The sequence below is a fragment of the Tiliqua scincoides genome, chromosome 4 (assembly GCF_035046505.1).
Source record: "Tiliqua scincoides isolate rTilSci1 chromosome 4, rTilSci1.hap2, whole genome shotgun sequence".
Classification (NCBI taxonomy): domain Eukaryota; kingdom Metazoa; phylum Chordata; class Lepidosauria; order Squamata; family Scincidae; genus Tiliqua; species Tiliqua scincoides.
In genome coordinates this window covers 183,394,027-183,418,420 of record NC_089824.1, presented here as the reverse complement: position 1 = coordinate 183,418,420, position 24,394 = coordinate 183,394,027, and the positions used below count along the sequence as shown (strand labels likewise).

At 43.6% G+C, this 24,394-nt stretch overlaps 1 protein-coding gene across 1 annotated transcript in view; it reads right to left on the bottom strand.

The window, feature by feature from the left end:
• Window positions 1-24,394, bottom strand: part of WNT2B (Wnt family member 2B) — a 51,097-nt gene that overhangs the window by 5,787 nt on the left and 20,916 nt on the right. Inside the window, exon 2 of the mRNA XM_066622867.1 lies at window positions 4,239-4,459. Coding sequence (XP_066478964.1) covers window positions 4,239-4,459 — 221 coding nt within the window. The remainder of the gene's footprint in view (window positions 1-4,238; window positions 4,460-24,394) is intronic.

Genomic DNA, 24,394 nt, shown 5'->3' with positions numbered 1-24,394 from the left:
TGTTGCGTTTCTCAGATGCAGCCTTGGAAGAGCAGCTTCAAAGTGAGCAGCGTGCTCCTCACAGCCTTCAGAGGAGACTGGCAAGGCAAAGGGGAGGGCCTCCTGTCTTGCAGAAAGGACAGAAGGCAAGAGCGGCAGATTCACAATCTCTCCCTAAGCCAAGGCTTCTAAATCCCCACAGCCTGCTACTTAAAGATGACTTCCTGGCTCTTATCCATTTGAGACTTTAACTTCAGGCCAGCCTCAGCCTCACAACATGAGAAGTGGTAGCTATTAACATCTTTGCACATGTGCCTCCTGCTAACAAAACATGTATAGTATTACATATTAAGACTTCAACCTCTACTCCAGCGGTCGCCAAACTCGCGACCGCTGTCTGTCTAAAAAACGTTCCCATTTGAAATGGGAGTTTACTGTTCCGCCTCCATGCTGCATGCATTCTGAGTAGATCTGGGCACCAGGACGCTCTGGGCAGTTGAGTTGGTTGTCCAGTGTCCTAGAAGGTTGCGCAATGGCAGACCTTTGGGCAGACATGATCTACTCAAAATACAGGCAGTGCGAAGATAGAATGGTAAGCTCTGTTTATGCCAATAAAGGTCTTACTGAACTGAACTGGTAAGCTCTGCTCACAGAGTGGAGGGCTGTCCCCAAACCCTGGGATCCGGCCGCTGGGGTTTGGAAAGCTCTGCTCTACCAGATAAGTAGATTATTAAAAAACAGTTTGGATCAAGCAATGTTTTTAAAAAGTTGTGTTTTTTATTTTATTGTTACATTTTATTAGAAAAAGTTAATAATGTTTAATATAAACACCTGTAAAAAGAAAATGCTGCAAATGGCAGGTACGATTAAAAAGAAGCATTCCTCCTTTACTCTCACATAGTTAAGAATGCCTCTCTAAAAGGGCACCTGCTGTGACCAGGCATGCACCATTTGAAAACCAAGTACCCTTTTTTTTCTTCAAAACTACTGTGATATGCAAAGTACTGTGATATGCAAGCTTATTGTGCACATTTAATAAACAATAATTGTTTTCTCTAGGTACAACCAGCGCATGGGAGGGAGTGAGACAGTGATGTGTGAGGCCTGCACAGGGATGTATTTCACCCCATGACCACAGGCACTCCTTTGAGAGGAAGGTCAAAGCTGCGGCTTGGCCTTTTGCACTTTGTAGGGTGATGACAAACTTTGCCCTCAGCAGCTGACTCCCAGCCAGCTCCACTAGCCAAATATTTACATATCCTATTACAGTTTACTTTCAAGCTCATGCTTCCAGAGGTGTTCTCTCCCATTCTAAAGTGGCTACTTCCCAGTGCAGTGACATATCCCATTTCGATGTGCTTTGTACACAATACAAGAAAGCCAAGACATCACACAGGGCAATTTAGACCCTGCTCTGCCGGTCCTGATTACCTCATATGATGCCAGGGCTAAAGGTTCCTGCTTCCTAAAGGTTGGAGGACTAGACTAAATGGGATGGTAGCAAATCTTCTTTCAGATGTGACCCAGAGCAAAAACTGGGCGCTCTAACTTTAAGAGCAGGCGGGGTCCCTGAGCAGCGGCTGCTATTATGCCCCTGAAAGACTACTTCTGTGTGGGGATCTCCTTGACTGAACCGAAGCAATCGTGCACACCAGTCATAAGATTATATCACTGAAACTGCCAACTTCGAAGACATAAAATAATAAATGAGCTTTTGTAACCATAAGATCAACATAATGAATTAGGGATTTTTTTAAAAAAATTTGCATTGCTTTTGTAAAATGTCAGTGTGAATGCAAAAGCCCTGCTGCTGAAGGTTTTCAAGAATGCTGACCGCTGTACAAAACAATTTGAAAAAGAGGAATTGCTGATCTATAATTAAATGATGATGAGACAACAGGCAGCCAAGTTTGTCTGGGCGGCTAAGGTGAGCAGCAACATCTCTGCCACTCGCTATGAGAATAAAGCTGCCACCTTCCTCCAAGTAAGGAAAGTAGCTGATGACAACAGTGTTGATGGCCTCAGCTGGCACACCCCACATGCTCAGCACTAGGCAGTAAATAAATATCCAAAGCTATAACTGATCAAGAATTTTTTAAAAATTAGCTAGTTGTTTTAATTAATAAAAAAACTCCAAGGAACATTCCTGTACAAGGGGAATAGGGAGGATACGTGTATTTTGTTGCAAATCAAATGTGAACTGCTTTGTGGACTTTTTCAGTAGGTGAAAAGGCAGGCTATATATGTCTAGATGAGTGGTCTCCAAACATTTTGGCCAGAGGGCCGCATCAAATATCTGGCGTGGTGTTGAGGGCTGGAAAAATAATTTAAATAAATAAATTTGAGACGGAACTTAGGTGAGTGAATAAATGAATGAATGGGCTCATTCATTCAACCTCTCTGGCCCTCAGAACACCCTCCAGACACAATCAGAGCACAGTTCTGGTCATGTTCAGTTGAGTGGGCCAGAGGCTTTCAGGGCACAGGAGGTCGGCCGTGGGCTGGATAGAGGCTTGCCACAGGCCGCATCTGGCCCTTGGGCCAGGGTTTGGAGACCCCTGGTCTAGATCGTTGTTCATCAACCTTGGGATTGTGACCCCAATGGGGCCTCGAAGCCTCAGTTGTGGGTTGCTGCAAATTACAGGTTGAAGACCACAGGACTAGAGTACCATTGGGTAAAGGGGGAGGCATCTGGTGTAGCATTTCAGATACCATAAGATTGTGTCCAAGTTCTTAGCAATTGTAAAAAAAAACAATAGCTTTCACCAGTGCCAGGCTTTATGGCAACTTTTTTTCTGCTCTAATAAGAATATTTGATTACAATATTTGATTTGGGAGGGTGTTATGGGGTGGGGAGTGGGTGGCGATGGGGGAAGTGTGGGTAGATAAGGACCCTGGAAGAATGGGTGGGATCAACAATGGGTCCTCAATTTCATACCTTATTTATTTAATTGGGTTGTGGCACAAAAAAGGTTGAAGACTGCTGTTCTAGATAAAATAATATCTTAGAGCACAATCCAATGCACATCTACTCAGAAATAAGTCCCACAATGTTCAATGGGACTTTCTCCCAAGTAAGTGTGTATAGAATTGCAACCTTAGTTCCTTTCTGTATTATTAGAAATTGCTTTAGGTTTGCTTTAGGCTAGTCTCTGGAGTGCATATGAGCATTGCTGTCCATGGGAATGGGACGGGTGCCTCTCACAAGTGGTAAGTCAGGGTGACTAACTTTCAAGGCTTGCACATTAATGGAGGAGGGTAGGTCTATGTTAACGAAATGGAATGATCCTATAAAGAGGGAGTGTCGCTGAGTGTAGCAAATGCTGGGGAAAGGCAACAGGGGATGGTGGGTGCCTCTTTGAACTTCCCAGTGGCATCTGATTGGCCACTATTGGAAACAGACCAGTCCAGCAAGGTTGTTCTTATTCTCACTAGACCAGCAATTTTTAACTGGTGTGCCATGGCACATTAGTGTGCCACAAAAGGTCTGCAGGTATGCCACAGGAGTTTGGAGTAGAGCATTGAAAATTGCTGAACAACTCTTCTGGGTTCTTCGTGGTGCAGGGATAGCAATTGCACTGGGCTGCAGGCTGCTTTGGGGCAACAGTCTGGTTGCCTGCCCACACAATTGCCCCCCCCTCCACAAGTGCTGCTCATGCTGGAAAAAACAAGAGGGGGCAGCTGGGATCACAGCTCTTTGCATGAGGGACCTACTTTCCCTTACTCTGGGGACATAGGGGGGTGACTAGGTGACTTGGAGATCAAGCAGGAGGGGCTGGGGTGAGAAAGGTAGAAGATTTTTTAATTTTTCAATTTTAAACACAGTTGTGACGTTACACCCATAACTGATGTCACTTCCAGGTGTGAGGTGGGGGGCATCATTTTTAACTTTGCCCCAGAATCCAGGGTGGCTAGCTATGCCACTGGCAGATACCACAGAAAGACCACAGAGGTCAGTGCACTACACTAGATTAATGAAATGGACCTCACTAGAGCAAGTGCAGCAATGCAAGTGGATAGTCCTGGCTCCCTGCACTGTAACGCCTTTTGCTGGGTGTTTCATCGCCAAGAACAAAAATAAAACAAAGGAGTCTCACATTTTCTTCTGTTTTTTTTTAAAAAAAATTAGAGCAATTTGGGACCAAAGAAAACACACCATTAAAAAAAAAACATGAAATAACAGCAGGTCAAAAGTTTCCCCATGATGCACCCATAATTCAATGAGGTTAGGCAGAAGATGGGCTGCTCAGGGTACTTACTTCGTAGCATGACTCTGCCAAAGACTGTGTGGTCTCTATCCAAAGTGCTGCAGTTCCAACGGTGGTGACGGAACTGGTGTTGGCATTCTCGGATCCACTCTTTTGCACCTTCCCCAACGGACTGCATGATGTCGGGGTAACTCTGACACAGGTGGCGCTGCTTGTTAACCAGTCCAGGGATGTTATCGCAGATCACTCTTGCCCCCAGGGCCCCAATGTACCTGAAGGAACAGAAAGGGTGCATTTAAAAAAGAGCAGGACAAGGTGCTCTGATCCCAAAACCTTTTGAGGATTGGGTGGGTAGCAAGAAAGACTGCAGGAATCTCAGGATGGCAGCTTCCCCTTCAATCAGGTTGGCACTTGCTTTAACTTGGATCCACAGGTATGGTGATCAGCACTTAATGGCTGCACATCAGGAGATAATGTGGGCCTTGCCAATAGAACTTCATGCAAATATGCAACTTCACATCATTGCAAGTACACAATCAAACACACAGTAATCAAATTGAATGCAGACAAAAGAGAAACAGAGGTGTGAACCAGTCTACAGAGACACTTCAAATCAAATTTCCAGAAACTGCAGTGTCTACGCTACTATTCCAGTATGATCAAGTCGCAGTATGCTTACTTTGGTTTTCAATTTACATGAGCCGGGCAAGCAAGGAATATATAAGGCTGTGACATATAGAATGACTGACAGATGTGGACTGTAGGAGTTACATATGCACAAAGGGTGCAATCCTGAGTGGCAGATGGGCTGATGCGAGTCCCTTGCGCTGGCCCATCGTCATCACGAAAACGCCGTAAAGCACTTTCGCGCCATCGTAAGGGAAGATAGGCCAGCACATAGAGGTGTGCCGGCCTCCCTGGGCTGACACGGGCCCTGGGGAAAGGTGAGTTGCGTTGGCTAAGCTTAGCTGATGTGGAGGTCTGGGGGGGCGTGGGGGGGTGGGAGGAGGCAGGAGGGAGGCATTTCAGGGCAGGGGAAGGGTGGGTGGGACTATGGGCAGATGGGAGGGAGTGGGAGGTAAGGCCAAGATCCAGCACTTATGCTGGATCCTAGCCCCATTCCTGGGTGGCCTGGAGCACCTCATCAGGTGGTGCAGATCTGAGTAGACCCATTGGGGTTACTGCAACTCTCCCCGGGGTAAGGGGAAAAGTTTCGCCTTGCCTCAGGCCAAGCCTCAGAAAGCTCCAAACTTGTGCTGGATACAGTGCAGGCCCACTGGCCTGCCTAAATGACATAAGATCTGGTCATCACCTATGAGTGTATCATTATTTTCTAAGGCTTTGTTATAGCCTTTTCTGTCAATTTTCGGCCATCTAGATGCATAATTCTAATTCATTTGTTTCTAGAGCTCCAGATATAATTAGTTCAGGCAACTCTTCCATTGTTGTAGGGGAACTACATTTTCTTAATATATTATTTTCTCAACAGGGCAAATGTAATCCCCAGCTCTGATTGCGTGTCAGTTACTATCGTCATGTAACACTCATAGGAACCCATTTGATTTTAACAAAAGTAAAAATGAGTTTCCTCTTTCTACATTTCTATGTCAGTTTGTAACCTTTTCTTAAAGTTGCATTTGGTGAATCTCTTTCTTCTTCAGTGTCTGTTGTCTCCCCCTTCTCCAGAACTGGAACACACAATTCTGTTCTTTTTACCCTATTCCTAATATTGGAATAGGGTTCCTTCCCTCTTCTCTCCCCCAAAAGAATAGCACCTTTTAGAACAGACTACCATTTATTAGCATCTTTGGTTTTGAAAGCTAATGTATTGTACCAGCTGAGGGACTGTAATACAAATCAAGATGTTCCCAGTTCTAATCTTGCCTCTGCCATAAATTTACTAGGTGGTCCTATCTCAGCCATACCTTCTGAGATGCAGCACCCTAATTGCAATATGGGAGCACAGCATTATTCTAAGGCTTACGACAACATAATACATGGGTGACATGGTTGAACATCAGAAAGCAACACAGGATTAACCCATTTTTGCCCGGCCCATAGGTGTACACATTTGGTCCCTGTTGCTTATATGCAACATTGGACAGAAATGGCTTAAGTTCTGGTCTGACTTCATTAATACTCAGTTTGTTGTTGTTTTTTTTTAACAAAAATCTGCATTATTGGGAGAGGCTATCTATAAGAAATTACTTTAACAGTCAACACTGACACTCTCTAGATTTTTTGTTTTCTGTGTCTCTCTAATCAGAGACCAATAACTTCCTGACTTCCATCCAGTTCCAACCTTTACTCTGCCTGAATTCTGACGTAGGTAGAGCAGGCAGGCTTTTTTTTTTTTAACGTAATTCCTCTAAATGAGCTTTTCACCCAGCAGCAGGAGAAATGTACTGAGATGCATGTCCCAACTTGGATCTGAACGTCCAACACACCAGTCTTATATTGAAGCCAGACAGACGTAGGAGGGGGCTAGTCTGGGGAACGGTCATTGGTGAGCTCACAGCATGGCATTTTGTGTCTAACAAAATTATCTCAAATTAGTGCCCCAAGTCAAAAGAGAAGAAGGAATGGGCATGTAACTTTCTGCCTGAATTATTGTTAGGAACTAGTCAAGTTGAATGACAACATTTCCCAGAAGTACTAAGGCAAAGCAACAAGGTGTGGCTGGAGTATAACAGGAGTGTTTAAATGGTGGGCAATTTATGTTTTATTTGGCCTATTTTTTGAACCTTTAGGATGCCATGGGGAAGACCAGATTACTATTTTCAAGAAAGAGAAACTGAGCTTTATCTATTTGGACTCCAGAAAATGAGACCAGTAAAATATCATGAGGTTTACAGTAGATTATTGTACTGATAAATGACCTTGATAGGCATGTAGAGAAAGATATTTGTGCTTGGTTGAATATTCAGCATTTCTACAGCACGTTTCAAGTCTTCAGAGCAATTCACTTATATTGTCTGAATGCAACAGCCCTGAAAGGTAGGACATTGTTATTATTTCCATATTGCAGATAGGAAGACTAAGGCAAAAGAATATTGGGAATGATTGAACAAGAGGCTTCTTAGTAGACATCAGTTCTACTATAATGAGTGTTGGGAGAGTTCCCAGTTCCAATTCCAAAATCTTTATTGGCATAAAAACAGTAAAATTGACATAAAACAATAAATTACAATACAATAATAATAACCAGCACAATGGCTGTGTTGCCAAGAGAAAAGGTCGCAGCAAGGGGATAAAGGTAAAGAGGGGAAAAAAGCAAAGATAAAGTCAAGGTGAAGGTTTTAACTTAGAAACTGCAGAGAGAAATTCTGCTACAGCATTGGTGGTGGCTACAGATGAGTCACTCAAGAGGGCAGAAAAAGTCTCAGTGAGGGAACCTAAAGGGAAAGAAAATACAGGATATAGATGTATTTCTCGGAGTAACTGGGCTGGACAACAAAGTAGAATGTGGGCCACTGTGTCCGGTTCTAAAGAACAAAAAGGACACAGTCTGTGTTCCTGCGGGTTATTAGAGAATCTGCCAGAGTGAACGGCTGAAGGAAAGATGTTAAATCTCGCAAGCTTAAATGCTCTCCTCTTAATAGGGTTAATCAACATATTGAAATAGTTAAAAGAACGGCCAAATGAAGGAAGGAGGCCAAAAAACTGGGAAGAACAGGTGGGGTTGAGATTAACATAAGAACATAAGAACAGCCTCACTGGAGATTGGAAGAGAGTTGATTGAATTCAAGTTCCCAAAGTTTAGACTTAATAATTGAATGGGCTCTATGAAGGTTAATATCAGCAAGGGATTCGAGGGACAGACCTAATGATAAAAGTTTGGAAGCAATGAATTGAAACCACCTGGAGAGATAGGAATCCTTTAAGAAATCGTTTAAAAGAGATTCAGAGTGGATACTTGGATGCAGACGAAGCCAGAACTTGAATGTAAGGGACCACGCAATAGTAGAAGGAAGGTGGATCCCTAATTCGAGGATAAGAGTGGATAATCTGATAAAATTGGGAACCCTCAAAATCCGTCTAAGGAAAGAGGCTGCAACTTGGTCGAGATCGTGGTTTGCAGCCTCTATCCAAATGGGGGCACCGTACAGTAATTGGGAAAGGATTTTGGTTTTGAAGATATGGAGGGCAGCAGGGACATACTGATTACCACTGGAAAAACGAAAATGGGCAATCGCTTTTAAGTGAGGTGAAGATAAAGAAATGGCAGATTTCCTGTGAGGTAACCAACTGTGATGGAAATGAAAAAGGATCCCTAGGTATTTAAAGGTTGGTACTTGTTGGAAAGAAAGATTACCTATCTTCCAAGGGAACAAAGTCGAAGACTTAGCTTAGTCGAAGACTTAGCGAAAACCAAAATTTTGGTTTTCTCAGAGTTGATTATTAAGTCATTGGATAGACAGTAATCTTGAAAGGAAGACAATGAGTGACATAGGCCAAGTCTAATGACAGACAAGAGGACTGCGTCATCTGCATAAAGAAGGATTGGGAGGGGGACACCGTTAAGTGAAGGAGGGGAATTCTGAAATCTTAGTAAGTGAGAAGGTAAATCTGCCAAAAATAAATTAAAGAGGAGAGGAGCGAGTGTACAGCCTTGACGAACTCCTTTGCTAATAGGAATTTTATCAGATGTAGAACCCAGGCCATTAAAACGAACCCTACAATCATTAGTTGAATGAAGGCGACAAATTAGGAAAAGGAAACGGGGATTGATCCCACAACTTGCCAGCTTGTTCCACAGTTCTATATAATGATAAAATAGTCCAGTGGTTCCCAAATTGTTTTGACTGGTGGCTCCCTTGACCTACTGGGACATTGGCCATGGGTTCCCATTAGGGCTACTATACATTGTACAGGGGGGTGGGTTTTCCATGAGGAGTCTCGGCTTTGCTGGCTGGTTTCCGCAACTCCCCAGGGAGCCACGGCTTACAGTTTGGGGACTACTGAAATACTCTGATGCACTGTGTCTGATTTAGCTGAACAAATGTGCACTGTCTTGCTTGTTGATCTTTTTTGGCTCTCTCAGCACATACAGAAAAGAAAAGCAAAAAAAAAATAAAAAATGAAAAAAGAGCATCACTGCTGAACTTAAGTAACAAAGACAGTTGAGTCACATGTGGAATTTTCCATATCCATTAAATAGCATCTTTTCTTTAATTCCAGACAGAAAGCAATAGATTTTTTTAGTTGACAGAATGGCTTTTGTCACATACCACTGAAGTTGCATTTCTGGCTAAAAAAGGAGAGGTTTGAGTAGGATTCAAATGTTTCAATTTCCTAGACTGGAATTAAGACCCTCCCTTTAATAATAACGAAAATAAAGGAATACGCCTAAGCAATATTTCACTGTCTACCTCACTGTGTGCTATCATTTGTATTAGTCACAGAGATCACCCTAGGAACGCTCTGACAAGGGTTGGTTATTTTTCCCCTTTTAAAATATTTGGTTTGAATTCTGGTGAGAAGTCAAAGTCAGCTAGGGCTGGTGTGGTGGATAACACGGATAGCTCCCCAAGGCCTTTGCAAGTGAGGGTTGTCTTGACTAACCCACTTTATTTTCACAAGCTCGCCCATCAACTCTTCACTGCCAGCAAATCCCAGAAAAGATGGGGAAGTGGCATTTGAAAACAGCCCTTTGTAAAATGCAGGGAGGCAGGAATCATGCGAGTGAGTTAAAGGACCAGGAGATTACATCAGCGTTTCAGGAGAAAAGGCTTGGCACAACTCCAACAACTGGGCTGGATCCAAATCTGGTGTTTGAACAAAATGGGCAAAATGTTTTCTTGATCCTAAGACTGACAGTTCTGTGAAGTTGAAGACCACGCTGTTCCAGAAGGGAACTGGCCTCGGTATCTTTTAAGAGGTCAGAGGAAGACAGATGTTACCGGAGGTGCGGCCTCTCACATCTCAGCAGGCAAAATCCAGACAACTCTGCATTTAGTGGCAGCTGACCACAATGTGTTTGTAACCACTTGAAAAAGATGGTTGTCTGTGACATCCTGCCAAGTGATCAGGAGAGGTTTAGTACTGCCCAGCTTCCTGATAGGGTGCAGATGTGTGGTGAAATTCTCACCACTTGGCAGGATGTTGGTGCAAAGTGGTTACATACACTCTGTGGTAAGCTTCTATTTGATCAATGGTTGCCTGGATTTAGCCAATGGTGTCGTGATGGGTAAGGTTGATTGCAAAAACTCTTGCAGAAACAGAAGCCCTCTCTCTTTTGGAATATGGCCCCTCTGACTAGGTCAGACCAATTGTTTATCTTTATGGAGTCTACCAGTTCCAGATGTGACAGACCAGGGTTACACAAGTGTGGAGTCCTCAGAATCACTTTCCTGCAAATTAGAGTACTCTTCCTCTAATATCCCTGCTCTTCTATCCCAATCTTGGGCATGGGATAAGAATATAAGAACAATACAACCCCACTGGATCAGGCCAAAGGCCCATCTAGTCTAGCTTCGCGTATCTCACAGTGGCCCACCAAACGCCTCAGGGAGCACACAAGACAACAAGAGACCTGCATCCTGGTGCCATCCCTTGCACCTGGCATTCTGAGGTAATCACTCAGGGATCATTCTAGTGCAGTGTTTCCCAGACTGTGGGTCAGTACCCACCAGTAGGCTGTGGCCTGATTTTTGATGGGTCATAAAACTGAAACTGACAAGCTGACAGCTGAGGAGGAAAATATATTGAGCTCTATGGGAAGTGAAACTAAGTGACTCATGTGCATGTTTAGTCCTGAGTAGGCAAATATGTCTCAGGGCCCAATCCTGTCCAACTTTCCAGCACTGATGCTGGAATTGACTGCAATGCAGCCCTGAGGTAAGAGAACAAATGTTCCCTTACATTGAGGAGGTCTCTGTGACTGCCCCAACCCCACATTAGGATGCACTGCATGCCCCATTGGCACAATTGCATCAGCACTGGGAAATTGGATAGGATTTGGCTCTCAGTCCATTTTGAAGGGCAGGCCAAGAAGAACACAACACCACCAGAATGGTCCCGTTCCAATGAATGCGGAGCTCAACAAATGCTCCAGAAGGTGGTTCCTGCCCCCACCATAGTTAAAAGGACAAAAACAGAGGCTTGAAGAGCTGGTAACATTAACCTGTTTCTGCCCAGCCCACAGGCGTACACATTTGATCCCTGTTGCATATATGCAACGTTGGGAAGAAATGGCTTAAACGGGTTTTCTTTTTAAATCTCGTAGACTTAGGTGGGTCCCGACAGAATGTCATTTTCAGAAGTGACCCCCAGTACTTAAAGGTTTGGGAATCACTGCTCTACTGCATCCTTGAAATCCATATCAGTATGCCCTTCTCTCCATTTCTAATAATCTCCAGCTTTTCCATTCTGGATTCATGAAACCGAACATGATCTCTCAGGCGCTCTCTCAGACCTGCAGGATTGCTGACCTCCAAATTGTAATCTGAAAAAGCTAGAAGTAGCTTCTAGCAACACAACCAGCACTGCTCCAGATGCATTTTCTAGAGCATATCACAGCAAAAATGGAAGAGTCATTGGCACCTTAAAGATCTCTTGTGACATAAATTCTTGTCAACTAGAGCCCATTGCAGCAGATTGCACTAAATGTGATGATCAAAGCTTTAGTGGCTTAGTTTATTCGCTTCATTTTTCTTGCTGCAGTTGCAGCTAGCTCAGCAACCCTATCTCCATGGGCTGGAACAGCAGTTGGAGAGCAGGTTAAATTCCTCCCAAACCCCATGCCAAAGTCCTAACTTCTGCTGCCCCAATCTGCCTATTGACAAAGAAAAAGTGAGACCATTGGGGATGATAAACTACACTACATATGCCAAGGATAGTTGTGCCTAATTTTCAGCTGGTAAATATCCAAGAGGTAACCGCACCTCTCACATGCTGGGATGGATGCAGGCACAGTCCACCCCAAGCAGCAGGGTTCTGTTCTGTTCTGAAACCTTTATTGGCATATCAACATGATTTGCAATCAAAATTTACAATTGACATAGCAATTTGCATAACAAACTGGACAATTAAAAGCAGGATATCAAGTTATTTAAATTCTGACAAGTTACTTTAAGAATCTCAGATAAATAACCAGCAACAGCTGCAGTCAGAGAAACACAAACATCACTCATGAACTTGGAGAGAGTAATATCAGAAGGGGTAAGATCAGAGGGAATAGCAGGGTTTTTCTTCCTTATCCACAGCTGGAATAGTTTTGGAAGTATTTTTTGAAGTTCTTAATATTTAGTACTTAGGTGAATATCCATATTCACCTATGATGCAGAACTGTACTTTAAAAAGGGTAGATGAGGTTACCCATCCCTCCACTGCACCTCCTCATCATTTAAAGGACATTTTCTTAAGAACATAAGAAGAACCCTGCTGAGTCAGGCAGAGGGCTCAACGAGTCCATTTCACAATGGCTCACCAGATGCCTCTGGGAGCACACAAGATACCTATATCTTGTTGCCACTCCTTAGCATCTGGCATTCAGAGATGCCAGGCTACTATAAAACCCAGAAACTGCATATAGTCAACATGTTGTGTAACCTGTGATGGAATTTTCCTCCACAAATCTGCCCAACCCCTTTTAAAAAACGTCTAGGTCAGGTGCCATCACAACACCCTGTGGCAAGGAATTCCACAGATTAATTATGTGGCAGGTAAATAAATAAAAACATAAGTCTCCAATGAGCCTCTGGCCTTCCAGAGACTTGCTGGAGCTGGTGAGCAATACAAAATAAAAAGAAAAGACACTTCCCTATCCCGAGACAAGCAAACTAGGTTTCAGCAATGGGGAAAAGACACTGCAGAGAAAAGGGAGAAGAAACCATTAAGCTACCTTGTTTGCATTGCATCACAGAACTGCATTCTGGGAGATTTTTAAAGGTCATTGTTCTGAATCCCAGCAAGACAAATGACCACTTGATTTTTCAAGCCACCTGATTAGGTAATTTTGAGTAGGTCATATTGAAACAATTTAGTCAGTAAGCTTGAGATGGGGGCACAGCAAGCCAGCAACAGCCAGTTCATCACTTGTAAAAAGATCCCCCAAGCAAAAATTATTGGGTTTCTCCCATTTGATGCATTAAAGTGCCCATTTATACTATATTTTTCCCCTGAACACCACTTCAATTAAGGACTGTTATTCCTTGCCATATCAAGAGGCATACATATTGACAGCCCAATCCTACGCATGTCTACTCAGAAGTAAGTCCTATTAGAGTCATTGGGCTTACTCCCAGGAAAGTGTGGATAGGATTGGGCTGTCAGTCTCTGCGTCTCTTTCCCCTTAGGATGTTTTCAAGAAGTCCTGTACAGAATGCAAGGTTGGTGCACTTTTCAAGGACGGAGCACTCAACACTGCAGGGGTCTCTGTTTGGCTGTAGAGTGTTTAACATAATGAGGGTGAGGGTTTGACACATCCTGTTCTTATAAAGGCACTGTCTCCCTCACTGTCAGCAGCTCTAGAGGACAAGCAATGGATCACCAATTTTCAGGAGACCAGAAGATCATCTTCTATGACTCACCACACCCACATTATCTAGAGAGCATTGAATTGATCAAGGAAATGCAGTCCTTACTGCACAGGTACTTGTATAATTTTTTTTAATTGTTCAGCAAAACTAATCAGGTGGCACAAGTAAGTTAGCCAAAACTGACTTGAGAGGAAGACAGTGGCCCACCATTCCCAGGTGTTTGCCAATGTATTCTGGAGAAATCTCCTTCCTGAACCCAAACAGATCACTTGGAACCAAAGCCATGGTAAGAGTTTCCCAAAGACAGAATTTCGAGTAAGTATTGCCCAGCTCACATAGGGAGCCAGTGATTTACGCTCTTGTCTACTTTTACAGCCAAAGGTCTTGATGGAGGCAAATATTATCTTAAGGATAAAGCAGAAGAGAGTGCATAGGAAGGTCACTAATTGCGTTCTTTTCCTGCAGTCCACCTTGCCAACGAAGTCCTACGTCCAAAGCGCCAGCTTCATGCTGAGTGAGGTGATTACTGTCTGCAAGCGATAGGCAAAAACATGCTCCACATGAAACATTAGCAGACACGTTCCATATCTACTTAATGCAGGCATAAATAAAAGCCCAAGGGAGAATAAGAACCAGCATCACTGTGTGCCTGTAGCATGGTGCAGTAAGGTGCAGAAAGAGGAGATAGCAACAGTCTAACAACTCTGATCAGACTGGAGATATGCGCTAGTAACAGCCTGGGAAAAGCAGCCTTCTCCTATAACAGGCATGCACAAGACACAAACCATGAGCTGATTGTGGCCCCCAGGAGAAATGTCAAATTTCATAGCCCTTTCCCCCTTCTTTCTAGGAACATCTAAGAAGTGTCAAACCCATCAAAGTGAGAATGGGGACCTGAGAATGCCTCTGTCATTGGATCTGCATTGTCTCCTTGAATTCAGGGGCATGTGATGGAGCCAGTACCATTTTCTCCAGCTGTTGCCACCAGCCAACCACAGCATGGCGTTTCTGCGCCTTCAATGTAGGCATTTTGGAGGGAGCGTAAGCCTTGTGTGATGATCGGTCAGGAGGAGTGGTATGGTAGAGGAGGGGAATTAAAAACAGACTAAAAAAAGAGACCGAAGGAAGAAAGTAAAAGAAAGTCCAACTGAAATGAGAGTTCAGGGAGATCTGTAATGGGACAGGGGGAGCTACAGAGAGAGAAAAGAGAGTGTGGGATGTGGTGAAGAAGAAACAGAGAAGGTAACCAAAAATGGGTTAAAAAGAAAATGTTTTAGCTTTTTGCTTTTGTGGTTAGCGTCGTGATGAAGCCCTCTTGAGTTACTAAAAATAAGAAGTGGACCTTTCAGTTGTCAACATAAACAACTGGCAGATGTCATGGGCCACATTAGTGGCAGATGTCATTGACCACAATTTGTTGATAAAGTCGATCCAGGCTTATGTTGAGGGATGATAAGACTCATGGGCTCCACATCCCCCAGCCAGTGATATGGCCAAGAGGGCTGAAAATGAAGCAAGAAAAGGTTGCTTCTCATGGTGTATATGCAAAACAGTCCTTTGTCTCACAGTTGTGTCTAGTCAAACAGGTTTTGCACATGCTGCTTAACAGGGATGGGAAAACCCAGTATGGCTTGACTCAAGTAGAGTCGCTAAATCACCGCCCCCCACAACTAATAGGGACACTTTCTGAGTCTCCGAGTCACCCTTTAGTGACTCTAATGGACTCGAGTCAAGTCACCCTTGCCCCCCCTTTAAAAAGCTCCCTTTTATAAAGTGGAACAAACGGGGCTGCTGCTGGGGAGAGTATGTGTGTGAGTGTCGGAATTTTAGTTCTCTTTAGTTTAGAGAGTTTAGAACTCTTTAGTTCTCCCTTGCTGCCCCCTTCCATCTGTAAACAAGGCAGGAGGGGTGGGAGGGACAGAGTGAGAGCTGGGACAGAAGCGGTGAGAGGGAGGTGGGTCACAAGCAGTAGCTGGGTGGCTTACCAGGACAACCTGATCCTTGGCAGCCCTACTCAGAAGTAGTCCCACTGTAGCCAGTCATTCAATGAGGGTTGCCCCTCCTCTGCTCCTTCTCCTGCCCTCCCTCAGCCAATGGAAATATGAGAATGCTGATCCTTTCTCCAATGATAATCCATTCCTTCCTTCCAATCAGAGATGGGAAAAGAGAGACCAGTCCTGCCTCCCCCTCCTGCCCACATTAACCCTTTCCTGCCTCCCGACTGGAACTCCCTGCTGCTTGCCATTGGAATGCTGGCTCCATGACGTTTTCCATGCGTTGAAAACAATAAGCAAGCACCCCCAGACACAGGCAGACTTGAGTCAGCACATGTGGGAATGAGTGCTGTCTCAGGGGGCCCTGACTTGAGTCTTTTTCAGTCTTCCACGAGCGTGACTCACAAGCGCAGAGTCAGCAAAAATCACACATTTTTTGTGACTCAAGTTTGAGTCACCTGACCAAACTGCTGCTTAGTATCTGCTTACCACAGGTAAAAACAGGATGAGGAGTGTACACTGGCTATGAGATGGACAAGCCCTTGAATCAGCTACTTCCTCATTCCAAACCCATGGGACATTGGCTTTGATTAGTCAGTAGAGGGAGAAGGTATTCAGTACAAGCTCAGAAGTTCTTTATTCAGATCCAATTGAATGTGCTGTGCTCCAAAACAGCCACCAGGGAGCAATCCCGGTTGGAACTTAGAATTGTAGGGAGTGGGCAATTCATTCTTGCACCCCCCCCCGCCCGCATGCCATTTTCATTCTGAAAACCACCCCCCTGAAACAGAAGTTTGCTCCTGAAGTGGGTTTTTCAGGAACCAGCCTCTTCAAAAACAAATTGTTGCTTCAAGGTGGTGATTCTGGGAAGAAAAACAGCACACGGGAAAAGAATGAACTCTTTGCGCTCCTCTGTTCCGACAACGCCACATCTATTTTTGAGATTGCCCTTTTGGGAAAGCATATAAAGTATGCTTCAGAATCATGGCTTTCCTCCCCTCCCCCCTGCTTTGAATCTGTTTGCTCACAAGAATGCACATTCGATAAGGCTAGAGTAGTGAAGTTTTATTGCATTTCTTTCTTTTGCCTGAGTGCTATCTGCTATTGATGCCAATCTGGATATGCCATTGCCAAGGGATCAGTCTCTCCCTGGCCTGTCCATGCAGCCTGTCACAGATGCAGCCCTTTAGGCAGCAGAAGCAAACTGTCACATATCACCTCCTGGTTGTTGTCTCCCCCTCCCTCCCTTGTTGTAAGAATCTGCTGGCTCTTTTACCAATAAACAAGGAGAATCCTAAATTGCCTCTTGGATAAACAGAATCATCAGAGGCAGCCATGTCTATTTACTCAGTGACATACGTTTCATTTTAAACACCAGACCAGCGTGTCTTCCTGGCGAGCACATGTTCCCATGTGAGAAGTGGGTAGCCAGCATCTCAGGGGATCGGCCACTCGTTTTTACTTGTAACCCAGTTCTGTTTATGCAACGATAATAATGATGATGATTTTCTGGTCTATTTAGCAACTGAAAAGTCTGTAAAACAGTCTTGCTGAGGACAAGAAGTTGAGAATGGGGAAGTTTTGTCCAATTTTCCAATGTAAAAACACTGAATTATTAAAAAAGAGGTTCAATGGAAGGAACAATAGGGTCATTTGATGTCACAGTAGGAGTGATCCATGCCCTTAGGGTATATAGGTAGTCTATGTGCATGGCCCTGGACACTCTTCCACTCTATGGAAGTGCTCTTGGGTCTCCAGTTGCACTTCTAATACCAATGGCAGGTAATGATGGGTGCATTGCACTGAGAATGTGCAGCACAAGGAGGAATGTGCAGTGAAGGGTGAGCATGGGAGGGGCTTCCTCTCATGTACACAGCTCTGTAACTTGCATGTGTGAAAGGGGATGGATTGCACCAGTTTATTTTGCTTGAATCGTTATAATTGTGTGTCTTAATGTTGTGTAATAGCTAGTTGGGTGTGCAGCTCCTTGAATGCTCCATCTCACTGGTGTTCCTGGATAGGGGAGGCAAAGCAGTAAGTTTCTTCAGGTTCTGGGACACCTGTGTAAAGCAGACCCTTACTGTTTTGTCCCCCTCCAGGAACATCATGCTCCATCTCTTGATGATGGTAAGGGGAAATAATGTCAATTATGGGAGCACGAGCAAAAGTTCCAGAGTATGAAGCATTTGAACAAGGCCACAGGGAAGACCACCTTTTCAGTGTTATATTGAGGTAAGAATTGGTATTATAATGAATGGAACTAGGAAGACGGAATAAGAGCCCAATCCTATCTAACTTTTGAGCGCTGATGCAGCTGTACCAACAGAGAGTGTGCTGCATCTTGCAGTATGGGAGCAGTCACAGAGGCCTCCTCAATATAAGGGAATGTTTGTTCCCTTACCTCGGGGCTGTATTGGGTTGCATCAAAGCTGGAGAGTTGGAGAGGATTGGGCCCTTAAGAAGCAGAGGAACTTTCTGGTGCTCTCCTACCACACACTGGCCATAAGGTGAGAACATGCAATTGTCTGCAAATCAGAACTGTAGTCTTCAACACAACAAAGCTGAAAACCACTGGAGATATCTGATAGAGAAATGCATGAACGTTCATCTAGCAATAACTGTGTTGTAGCAACTTCATTTTAGAAAAACCTATCATTCCTGGGAGGGGAAAAGTAATTCAAATGAGGTGGGAACTCATTTATCCTTTAGGACAAAGCCTAATGAGAATATCAGGTAAAAGATATTCTCCTTCATATGACATGATGCTCTTCATGCTTTATGTGATATAAAATTGTATTAATCTTCATACTGTTGGCAACCTTCAGTCTCGAAAGACTATGGTATCACGCTCTGAAAAGTGGTTCTGGCACAGCGTCTAGTGTGGCTGAAAAGGCCAATCCGGGAGTGTGACAATCCCTTCCACACCGGGAGCAAGTGCAGCCTGTCCCTGGTCTGTTTCCCTGGCTATGGGCCTTCCTTCTTTGCCTCTTAGCCTCAGACTGTTGGCCAAGTGTCTCTTCAAACTGGGAAAGGCCATGCTACACAGCCTGCCTCCATGCAGGCTGCTCAGAGGCCAGGGTTTCCAACCTGTTGAGGCCCACTCCTAAGGCCTTCAGATCCCTCTTGCAGATGTCCTTGTATCGCAGCTGTGGTCTACCTGTAGGGCGCTATGAAGTAATCTTCACACTATTTATTTGTTTAGTAGTATTTTTTCCTTTAAGACTTTATATATATATATATAATAAAGGATAATTCATGATCCTATTTTCCTTTTTTTTTTTTTTTTTTTTTAAGGAAGACCTATCATTCCCATTTGGGGCTGTGGACCTTTGATGTCACTGACAGCCTTTGTTCAAACTGACATCCTGAAGCAGGCAGCTGTGTATGAGAGACATTCATGTGGGCCAGAATCACATCACTCATGTTGACCATGTGGTTTTGACACCTGGATGTTGCTGGCATGGTGTGGGTGGGCAAAAGCCACGGGAAGTGGTTCCCATAATACTGTGGCAATGTCTGAATCAGGCCTTAGTCACCATCTGACAACCCCCCCCCCCCAACATTTCAAGATTGTTTCTCTTGCTCTAGTACAAATTCTGTGCATAGAAAACAAGTGTCAACTCCAAACACAAGTCTATATCATGGTCCCAAAGGACCGCTCCTCCATTCTCTCTCCCTCTGCACAGCTGGAGAATAGGATTACAACTAGCCCAGAAATCAATTATATCATATGGTATAACATCAAATAAGCTGGTATTATGTTATACATATAGGCAACTGGGCAAAACAGGTTGTGCCTCTGTTCTGTCCTCTGTTCTATACACATGAGAGGAAGGAGGAATTGGTGAAGCAAACCAAAGATAAAAGAACAGCACCAGACTCAAGGGGGATCACTTTCAATAACACTTGGGGTCATCAGGCGCTCATGGAAAAGAAAGAAGTGCAGTTGGATAACACTTGAACACTGAGGCTCCACAGGTGTTCTGACTCATAACTTTAGACAGAAACAGCAGGAAGCTCAGGACAGCAGCCTCAATGAGAGCACACCAGTTAGGAAGATCACAAAGGCATGCCAGAAACAGGCCCATCATGGAGAGAAGGAGGGGTGATTGGCGGTTCAGGCCATGCAATTCAGTCCACAAACACCAGCCATCTCTTTCCTTTCTTGTGACTGCTCCCAGAACAGAACTGGGCATATCTGGAACTGAAAGATCACTAATGACACAATACCACCACCAAGTGGAACATCTGGACCTGGTCAGGGATGGGGAGGGGGGCAATCTGTCTCCTGTTCAGATGATAAATATGCACTCAGCGTGGGTAGCAAATGTCAAATACTAAGCTCCTATTGTAGGGATTGGGGAGCAAGTTGCTCGTTCCTGTGGCCATCAAGCTTTCCAGCCATTTGCACTCCTGGCCAAACATTCATCTCTGCATGACTCCTACACATAGCACCATCAATGCTGGAGTAGCAGATCAAACAGTGAAGAAAACAGAGTCCCAAACAACAAGCTCCAATTGGCTGGCGAGTAGAGTCCCCTAACCCAGTTGCCTCCCGAATCAGGTGCATTCTTAGAGGCACAACTGAGTAGTCCTAGTCCACACACACAATGAAAGAGCCACTGGCCTTTTGGGGGGATACACAGGTTGAGGTACCTGCACCTGGATACAGGGACAGCCTATTCTACTTATGGACCACTGGCACTAAGCCCCACCATTGACAAGCACCAGCCTTTCCTTTTCCACAGACAGGCAAAATTTTCTCCATCCAAAGGTTGCAGAAATTAGGAAAGCCTTGCACCTCAAACCAGGCAGGATGCAACAGACTTACAGTATGGACAAACATAAAAAAAATTTATTTATTAATTTATTTAGAGTATTTATACCTCGCTTTTCTTGACCCTGACAGGAAATTCAAAAGGCTATCACAAGATAAATTTTTTTTTAAATGCTATGCATATAAAAATACTTAATACCTATAACAAGATTATTTAAAAACAGTACAATACCCATTGTACATAAAAGATCATTAAAATAACTAAAATAAAATAAAGAACATAAGAAATGGTTAGACTGTGATCTTCCCTTTAAAATACACACACACACACACACACACACACACACACACACACACACACACAAGTCAGTCAAGACTTTGCCTCCTTCAGGCTGGAAGATGACAGCCTGTGAGATTTAGTGGGCCTACAAGCTTGCCCCGCTATACACAATATCATTTGGAAGAATGCCTGGCACATAATCCCTGCACAGCTAAAGTGTTGGTACCATCAGCACTTTCTCAATTGAATTAAAATTCAATTAGGGGTGAAGCCTAAGTTTAAAAGTCTATACATTTTTAGTCCTGTCTATACACACAGTCAATATAGTCTGGGGTGGCCAAATGGGCTGGCAGTGAGTTATTTAAAGGTTACATTTTATTGTTTGGAGGCATGGCATGGAAAGGGTTGCCTGACTTTAAGTGCAATGCATGTTGGTTCAGAAGACAGTGTAATCCGTAGAACTCCAGAACCACTATCCTCAGTCCTTGTGGGATGTAACTTCCTGTGATGTATGGTGCCTTCCTCACCTGACGCAAAAAGTCAAAATTACTCATCAGCGCCTCATTCCCCTCTACTTATTTTTTGAAGTAATGTTCAGAGAGGGAGATTCAGGGCAGGAAAACGGCACCCCTTCCAGAGTCTACCACCCAAAGCAACTGCTTCACCATGGATGACATTAAAGCAGCTGTGCTTATGCCACACTGAGTCTTAACCTAGACCCCTTCTACATATTACACAGCAATAAAATGAGGATGTTAGCTTTGTGGACTGTTCCACCTCAGACTGCTGGTGTGTACGTGGGGGGGCGGTCATATTTCAGCATGCTTCCCTATGCAAAACAAACAACCCTAATGACATGTAGTAAGTAAGCACATTGGAGGAAAATGTGCTGCTTCACTACATGAAGGTTTTGTTTTTGTTGGTTTGTTTTGCACAGGAGAAGATTCAAAGATATGGTTCTCCACCTGCAGGCTGAATCAGAACAGCTCAGGGTTCTGCCACCTGTATAATGTATAGACTGGGTCATAGTTACTGGAAGTTCCCATCATCTTAACAGTACTTCCTTCCAAGAAATAGCAGTTTTAGTACAATATGGACTTTTACAAAAATGAATGTTTTGATTACATTTCTAAAGAGGGGGCACAGAATATGGTGTTATCCTCTGTGCATATCCATGTATATCCTCTGGGCATATCCATGCACTATGCAATGCTACACTCACCTTACTCAGTTTGGACATGCTTCTCCAATAAGTGCACAGGGGGAAAAAATGTACAAGTGGTTTATATGTCCATATTACTTCCTTCTCCTTTTCAGTACAGTATGTTTGGCTAGAGAGGGGAAGAACTGTGACAATCTCTCCAACAATTGCTAGGCAATAGGCCACATATTTTTCTCAGTGTCCACTGCCCTAGAAACGGTATCACGCTCACTTGATTGTAGTGGAGCCCGGGACAACTGTTTGGGTTATTCTGCTGCCACGAGCTGCCAGCGCAGACTTGGGCTAGAGGAAAGATTTAGGGCACAGTTGTGTTTTGCACTCTGCAAGATGTCCAGTGAAAAGCTTTGTGTTTGCTCTTCACATTTCCAAATCTCTGTTGTGCTTTGCCTTGTGTGAGTGTTTTTGAATCCTCGCCTTCAAGCCCCAGTTTCAGATTTGCAAGGGATTGCAAAGCATCTTGGAATGCAAAGTGTTACATAAAACCAAGATAACTTTTTAAAATTAATATTATTATAAACTTTTACTATTTTGTTAAACTCTGCTGGAAATGAGGCCATCCGGACCTGCTAAAATTGTTGACACTATGGAATGATTAATAGCCCTAATTTCCTCACCTACAGTTAATATTCTGAATTGACATTGTTGGTCACTCACAACCTCTCTTCCTGGTTTCATTTCAGTGGGTTCCCCTTTCTTCAGTTGTTTTGAGCAGATTTTGGATAACATACTTTCATACAACTGAAAGCACTTCTAAACCAATTCCCATCACTGTGCTACCTAAAGTTATGCTGCAGGTCTCCTGCAACCAACATGGGTTATAGATGCGAGAAGAGGCATGTAGTTGAGATGAGTTGTGAGCAATGGTGAACCTTTCTTTTAGGAGAAGTGCTGATGCTCTGACCTTCCTGGAGGTCTTTTCATATGAACGTATGGATCTCCCTTCAACTGAGTCAGACCAATGGTCCATCAAGCTCAGTAACATGGTGACTAACAGCCCCAATCCAGGGTTTCAGACAGAGGTCTTTTTCTAGCCCAACCTGGAAAAGCCATGGATTGAACCGAGGACCTTCCACATGTAAAAAGCACACGCTTTAGTGAGCGACAGCAACATCCCCTTATTTTTTGACAGGTATCTTCATTCCAAGCATATGCTATTTCCAAACTCTGCACATTCTCAGAGACACCCTTCTCTTTATTTATTTCCATGTGTTCCAATGCCCAGATCTGGTATGGATTCCAAGAGATGATCTGTAAGGATACCAAGCTCAAATTGAACTCCAGATGCGAGCAATACTTCTTTTAACACCCGCCCACCACCCAAATACACTGCATCACACATTTATAATAGGTGGTAGAGGAGCCACCTCCTGGGAAAGAATAGTGCAGAAAAACAGATTTAAATTAAATATTGACAAATAACAAACAAACAATGCGGTCTTGCAAATATTATACAACCAAGTCAACAAATGAATGAACTTAATATCATTTTATGTTTCCTCTAAACTTTTAATTTATGTTGAAGAATTGCATAAAGCTTGCAATTTTTAAGCCATTAATTGATCCAGCTGATGATATAAAATTTTGCCTGTTTATGCCTTTCTAATGGAGGAGGGCATAGCTCAATGAAGGAATGCATGCTTTGCATGTAGGACACACATATATACAAGCAGGGCAGGAAAAAAGCTGCCCAAGAAACTGGAAAGCTACTGTCAGCAAGAGAAGTCAGGCTGGAGCTCAGTGGGCCAATAGTCTGACTCAGTACAAGGCTTCTTCATATGTAATATTCAAAGAGCATGGAGCAATTAAACAAGCCAGACACAGTAGTACAGAATGACACTCTTTGAAGGCTTCAAGGAAAGAGAATTCTAAGATGTGCAATTGCATTTGCTCACATTTTTTTTTCCCATCCATTTGCCCTTTCCCTATGTCTCTCCTTACTAACAAAGCTCTGAAAATCAGCCTTTTAGGGCAGAGATCTGGCTTTTGGGATTCTCCTATTTTCTAAAACTCTCTAAACACTGATGATGCTATATAAACAAACAATTCTAATGTATCTCTCAGTAATCTATTGTCATTTCCTGCCCATCACTGCTAGGGCAGTAGATGAATTGCCCTTGAATCCTTTCTAATCCTTTCATTGTCAGTTTCAGTCCTGGGGGGGGGGGGGGGGCAGTGATGAAGGCTTTGATCACTGGCTTCCTCTTACTATTTTTTAAATAGCAAAACAATGGTATTATGCAGACTAATGTTTAAAAAAAAAGTCCTCCAGGACTGAGAATAAGGAAGTCTGTAATCAGAACCTCAATGTTTTTGTCATTCAAATCCTACCATCTCTATATACAGTCTTGATATCAAGATTGGTCAAGTGTTTCTTAAACATAGTCAAGCATGAGGGCAATAGTTTCCAAATAAGGATGTAGCATGGATGGCCATGGTATCTGCACAGCAACTC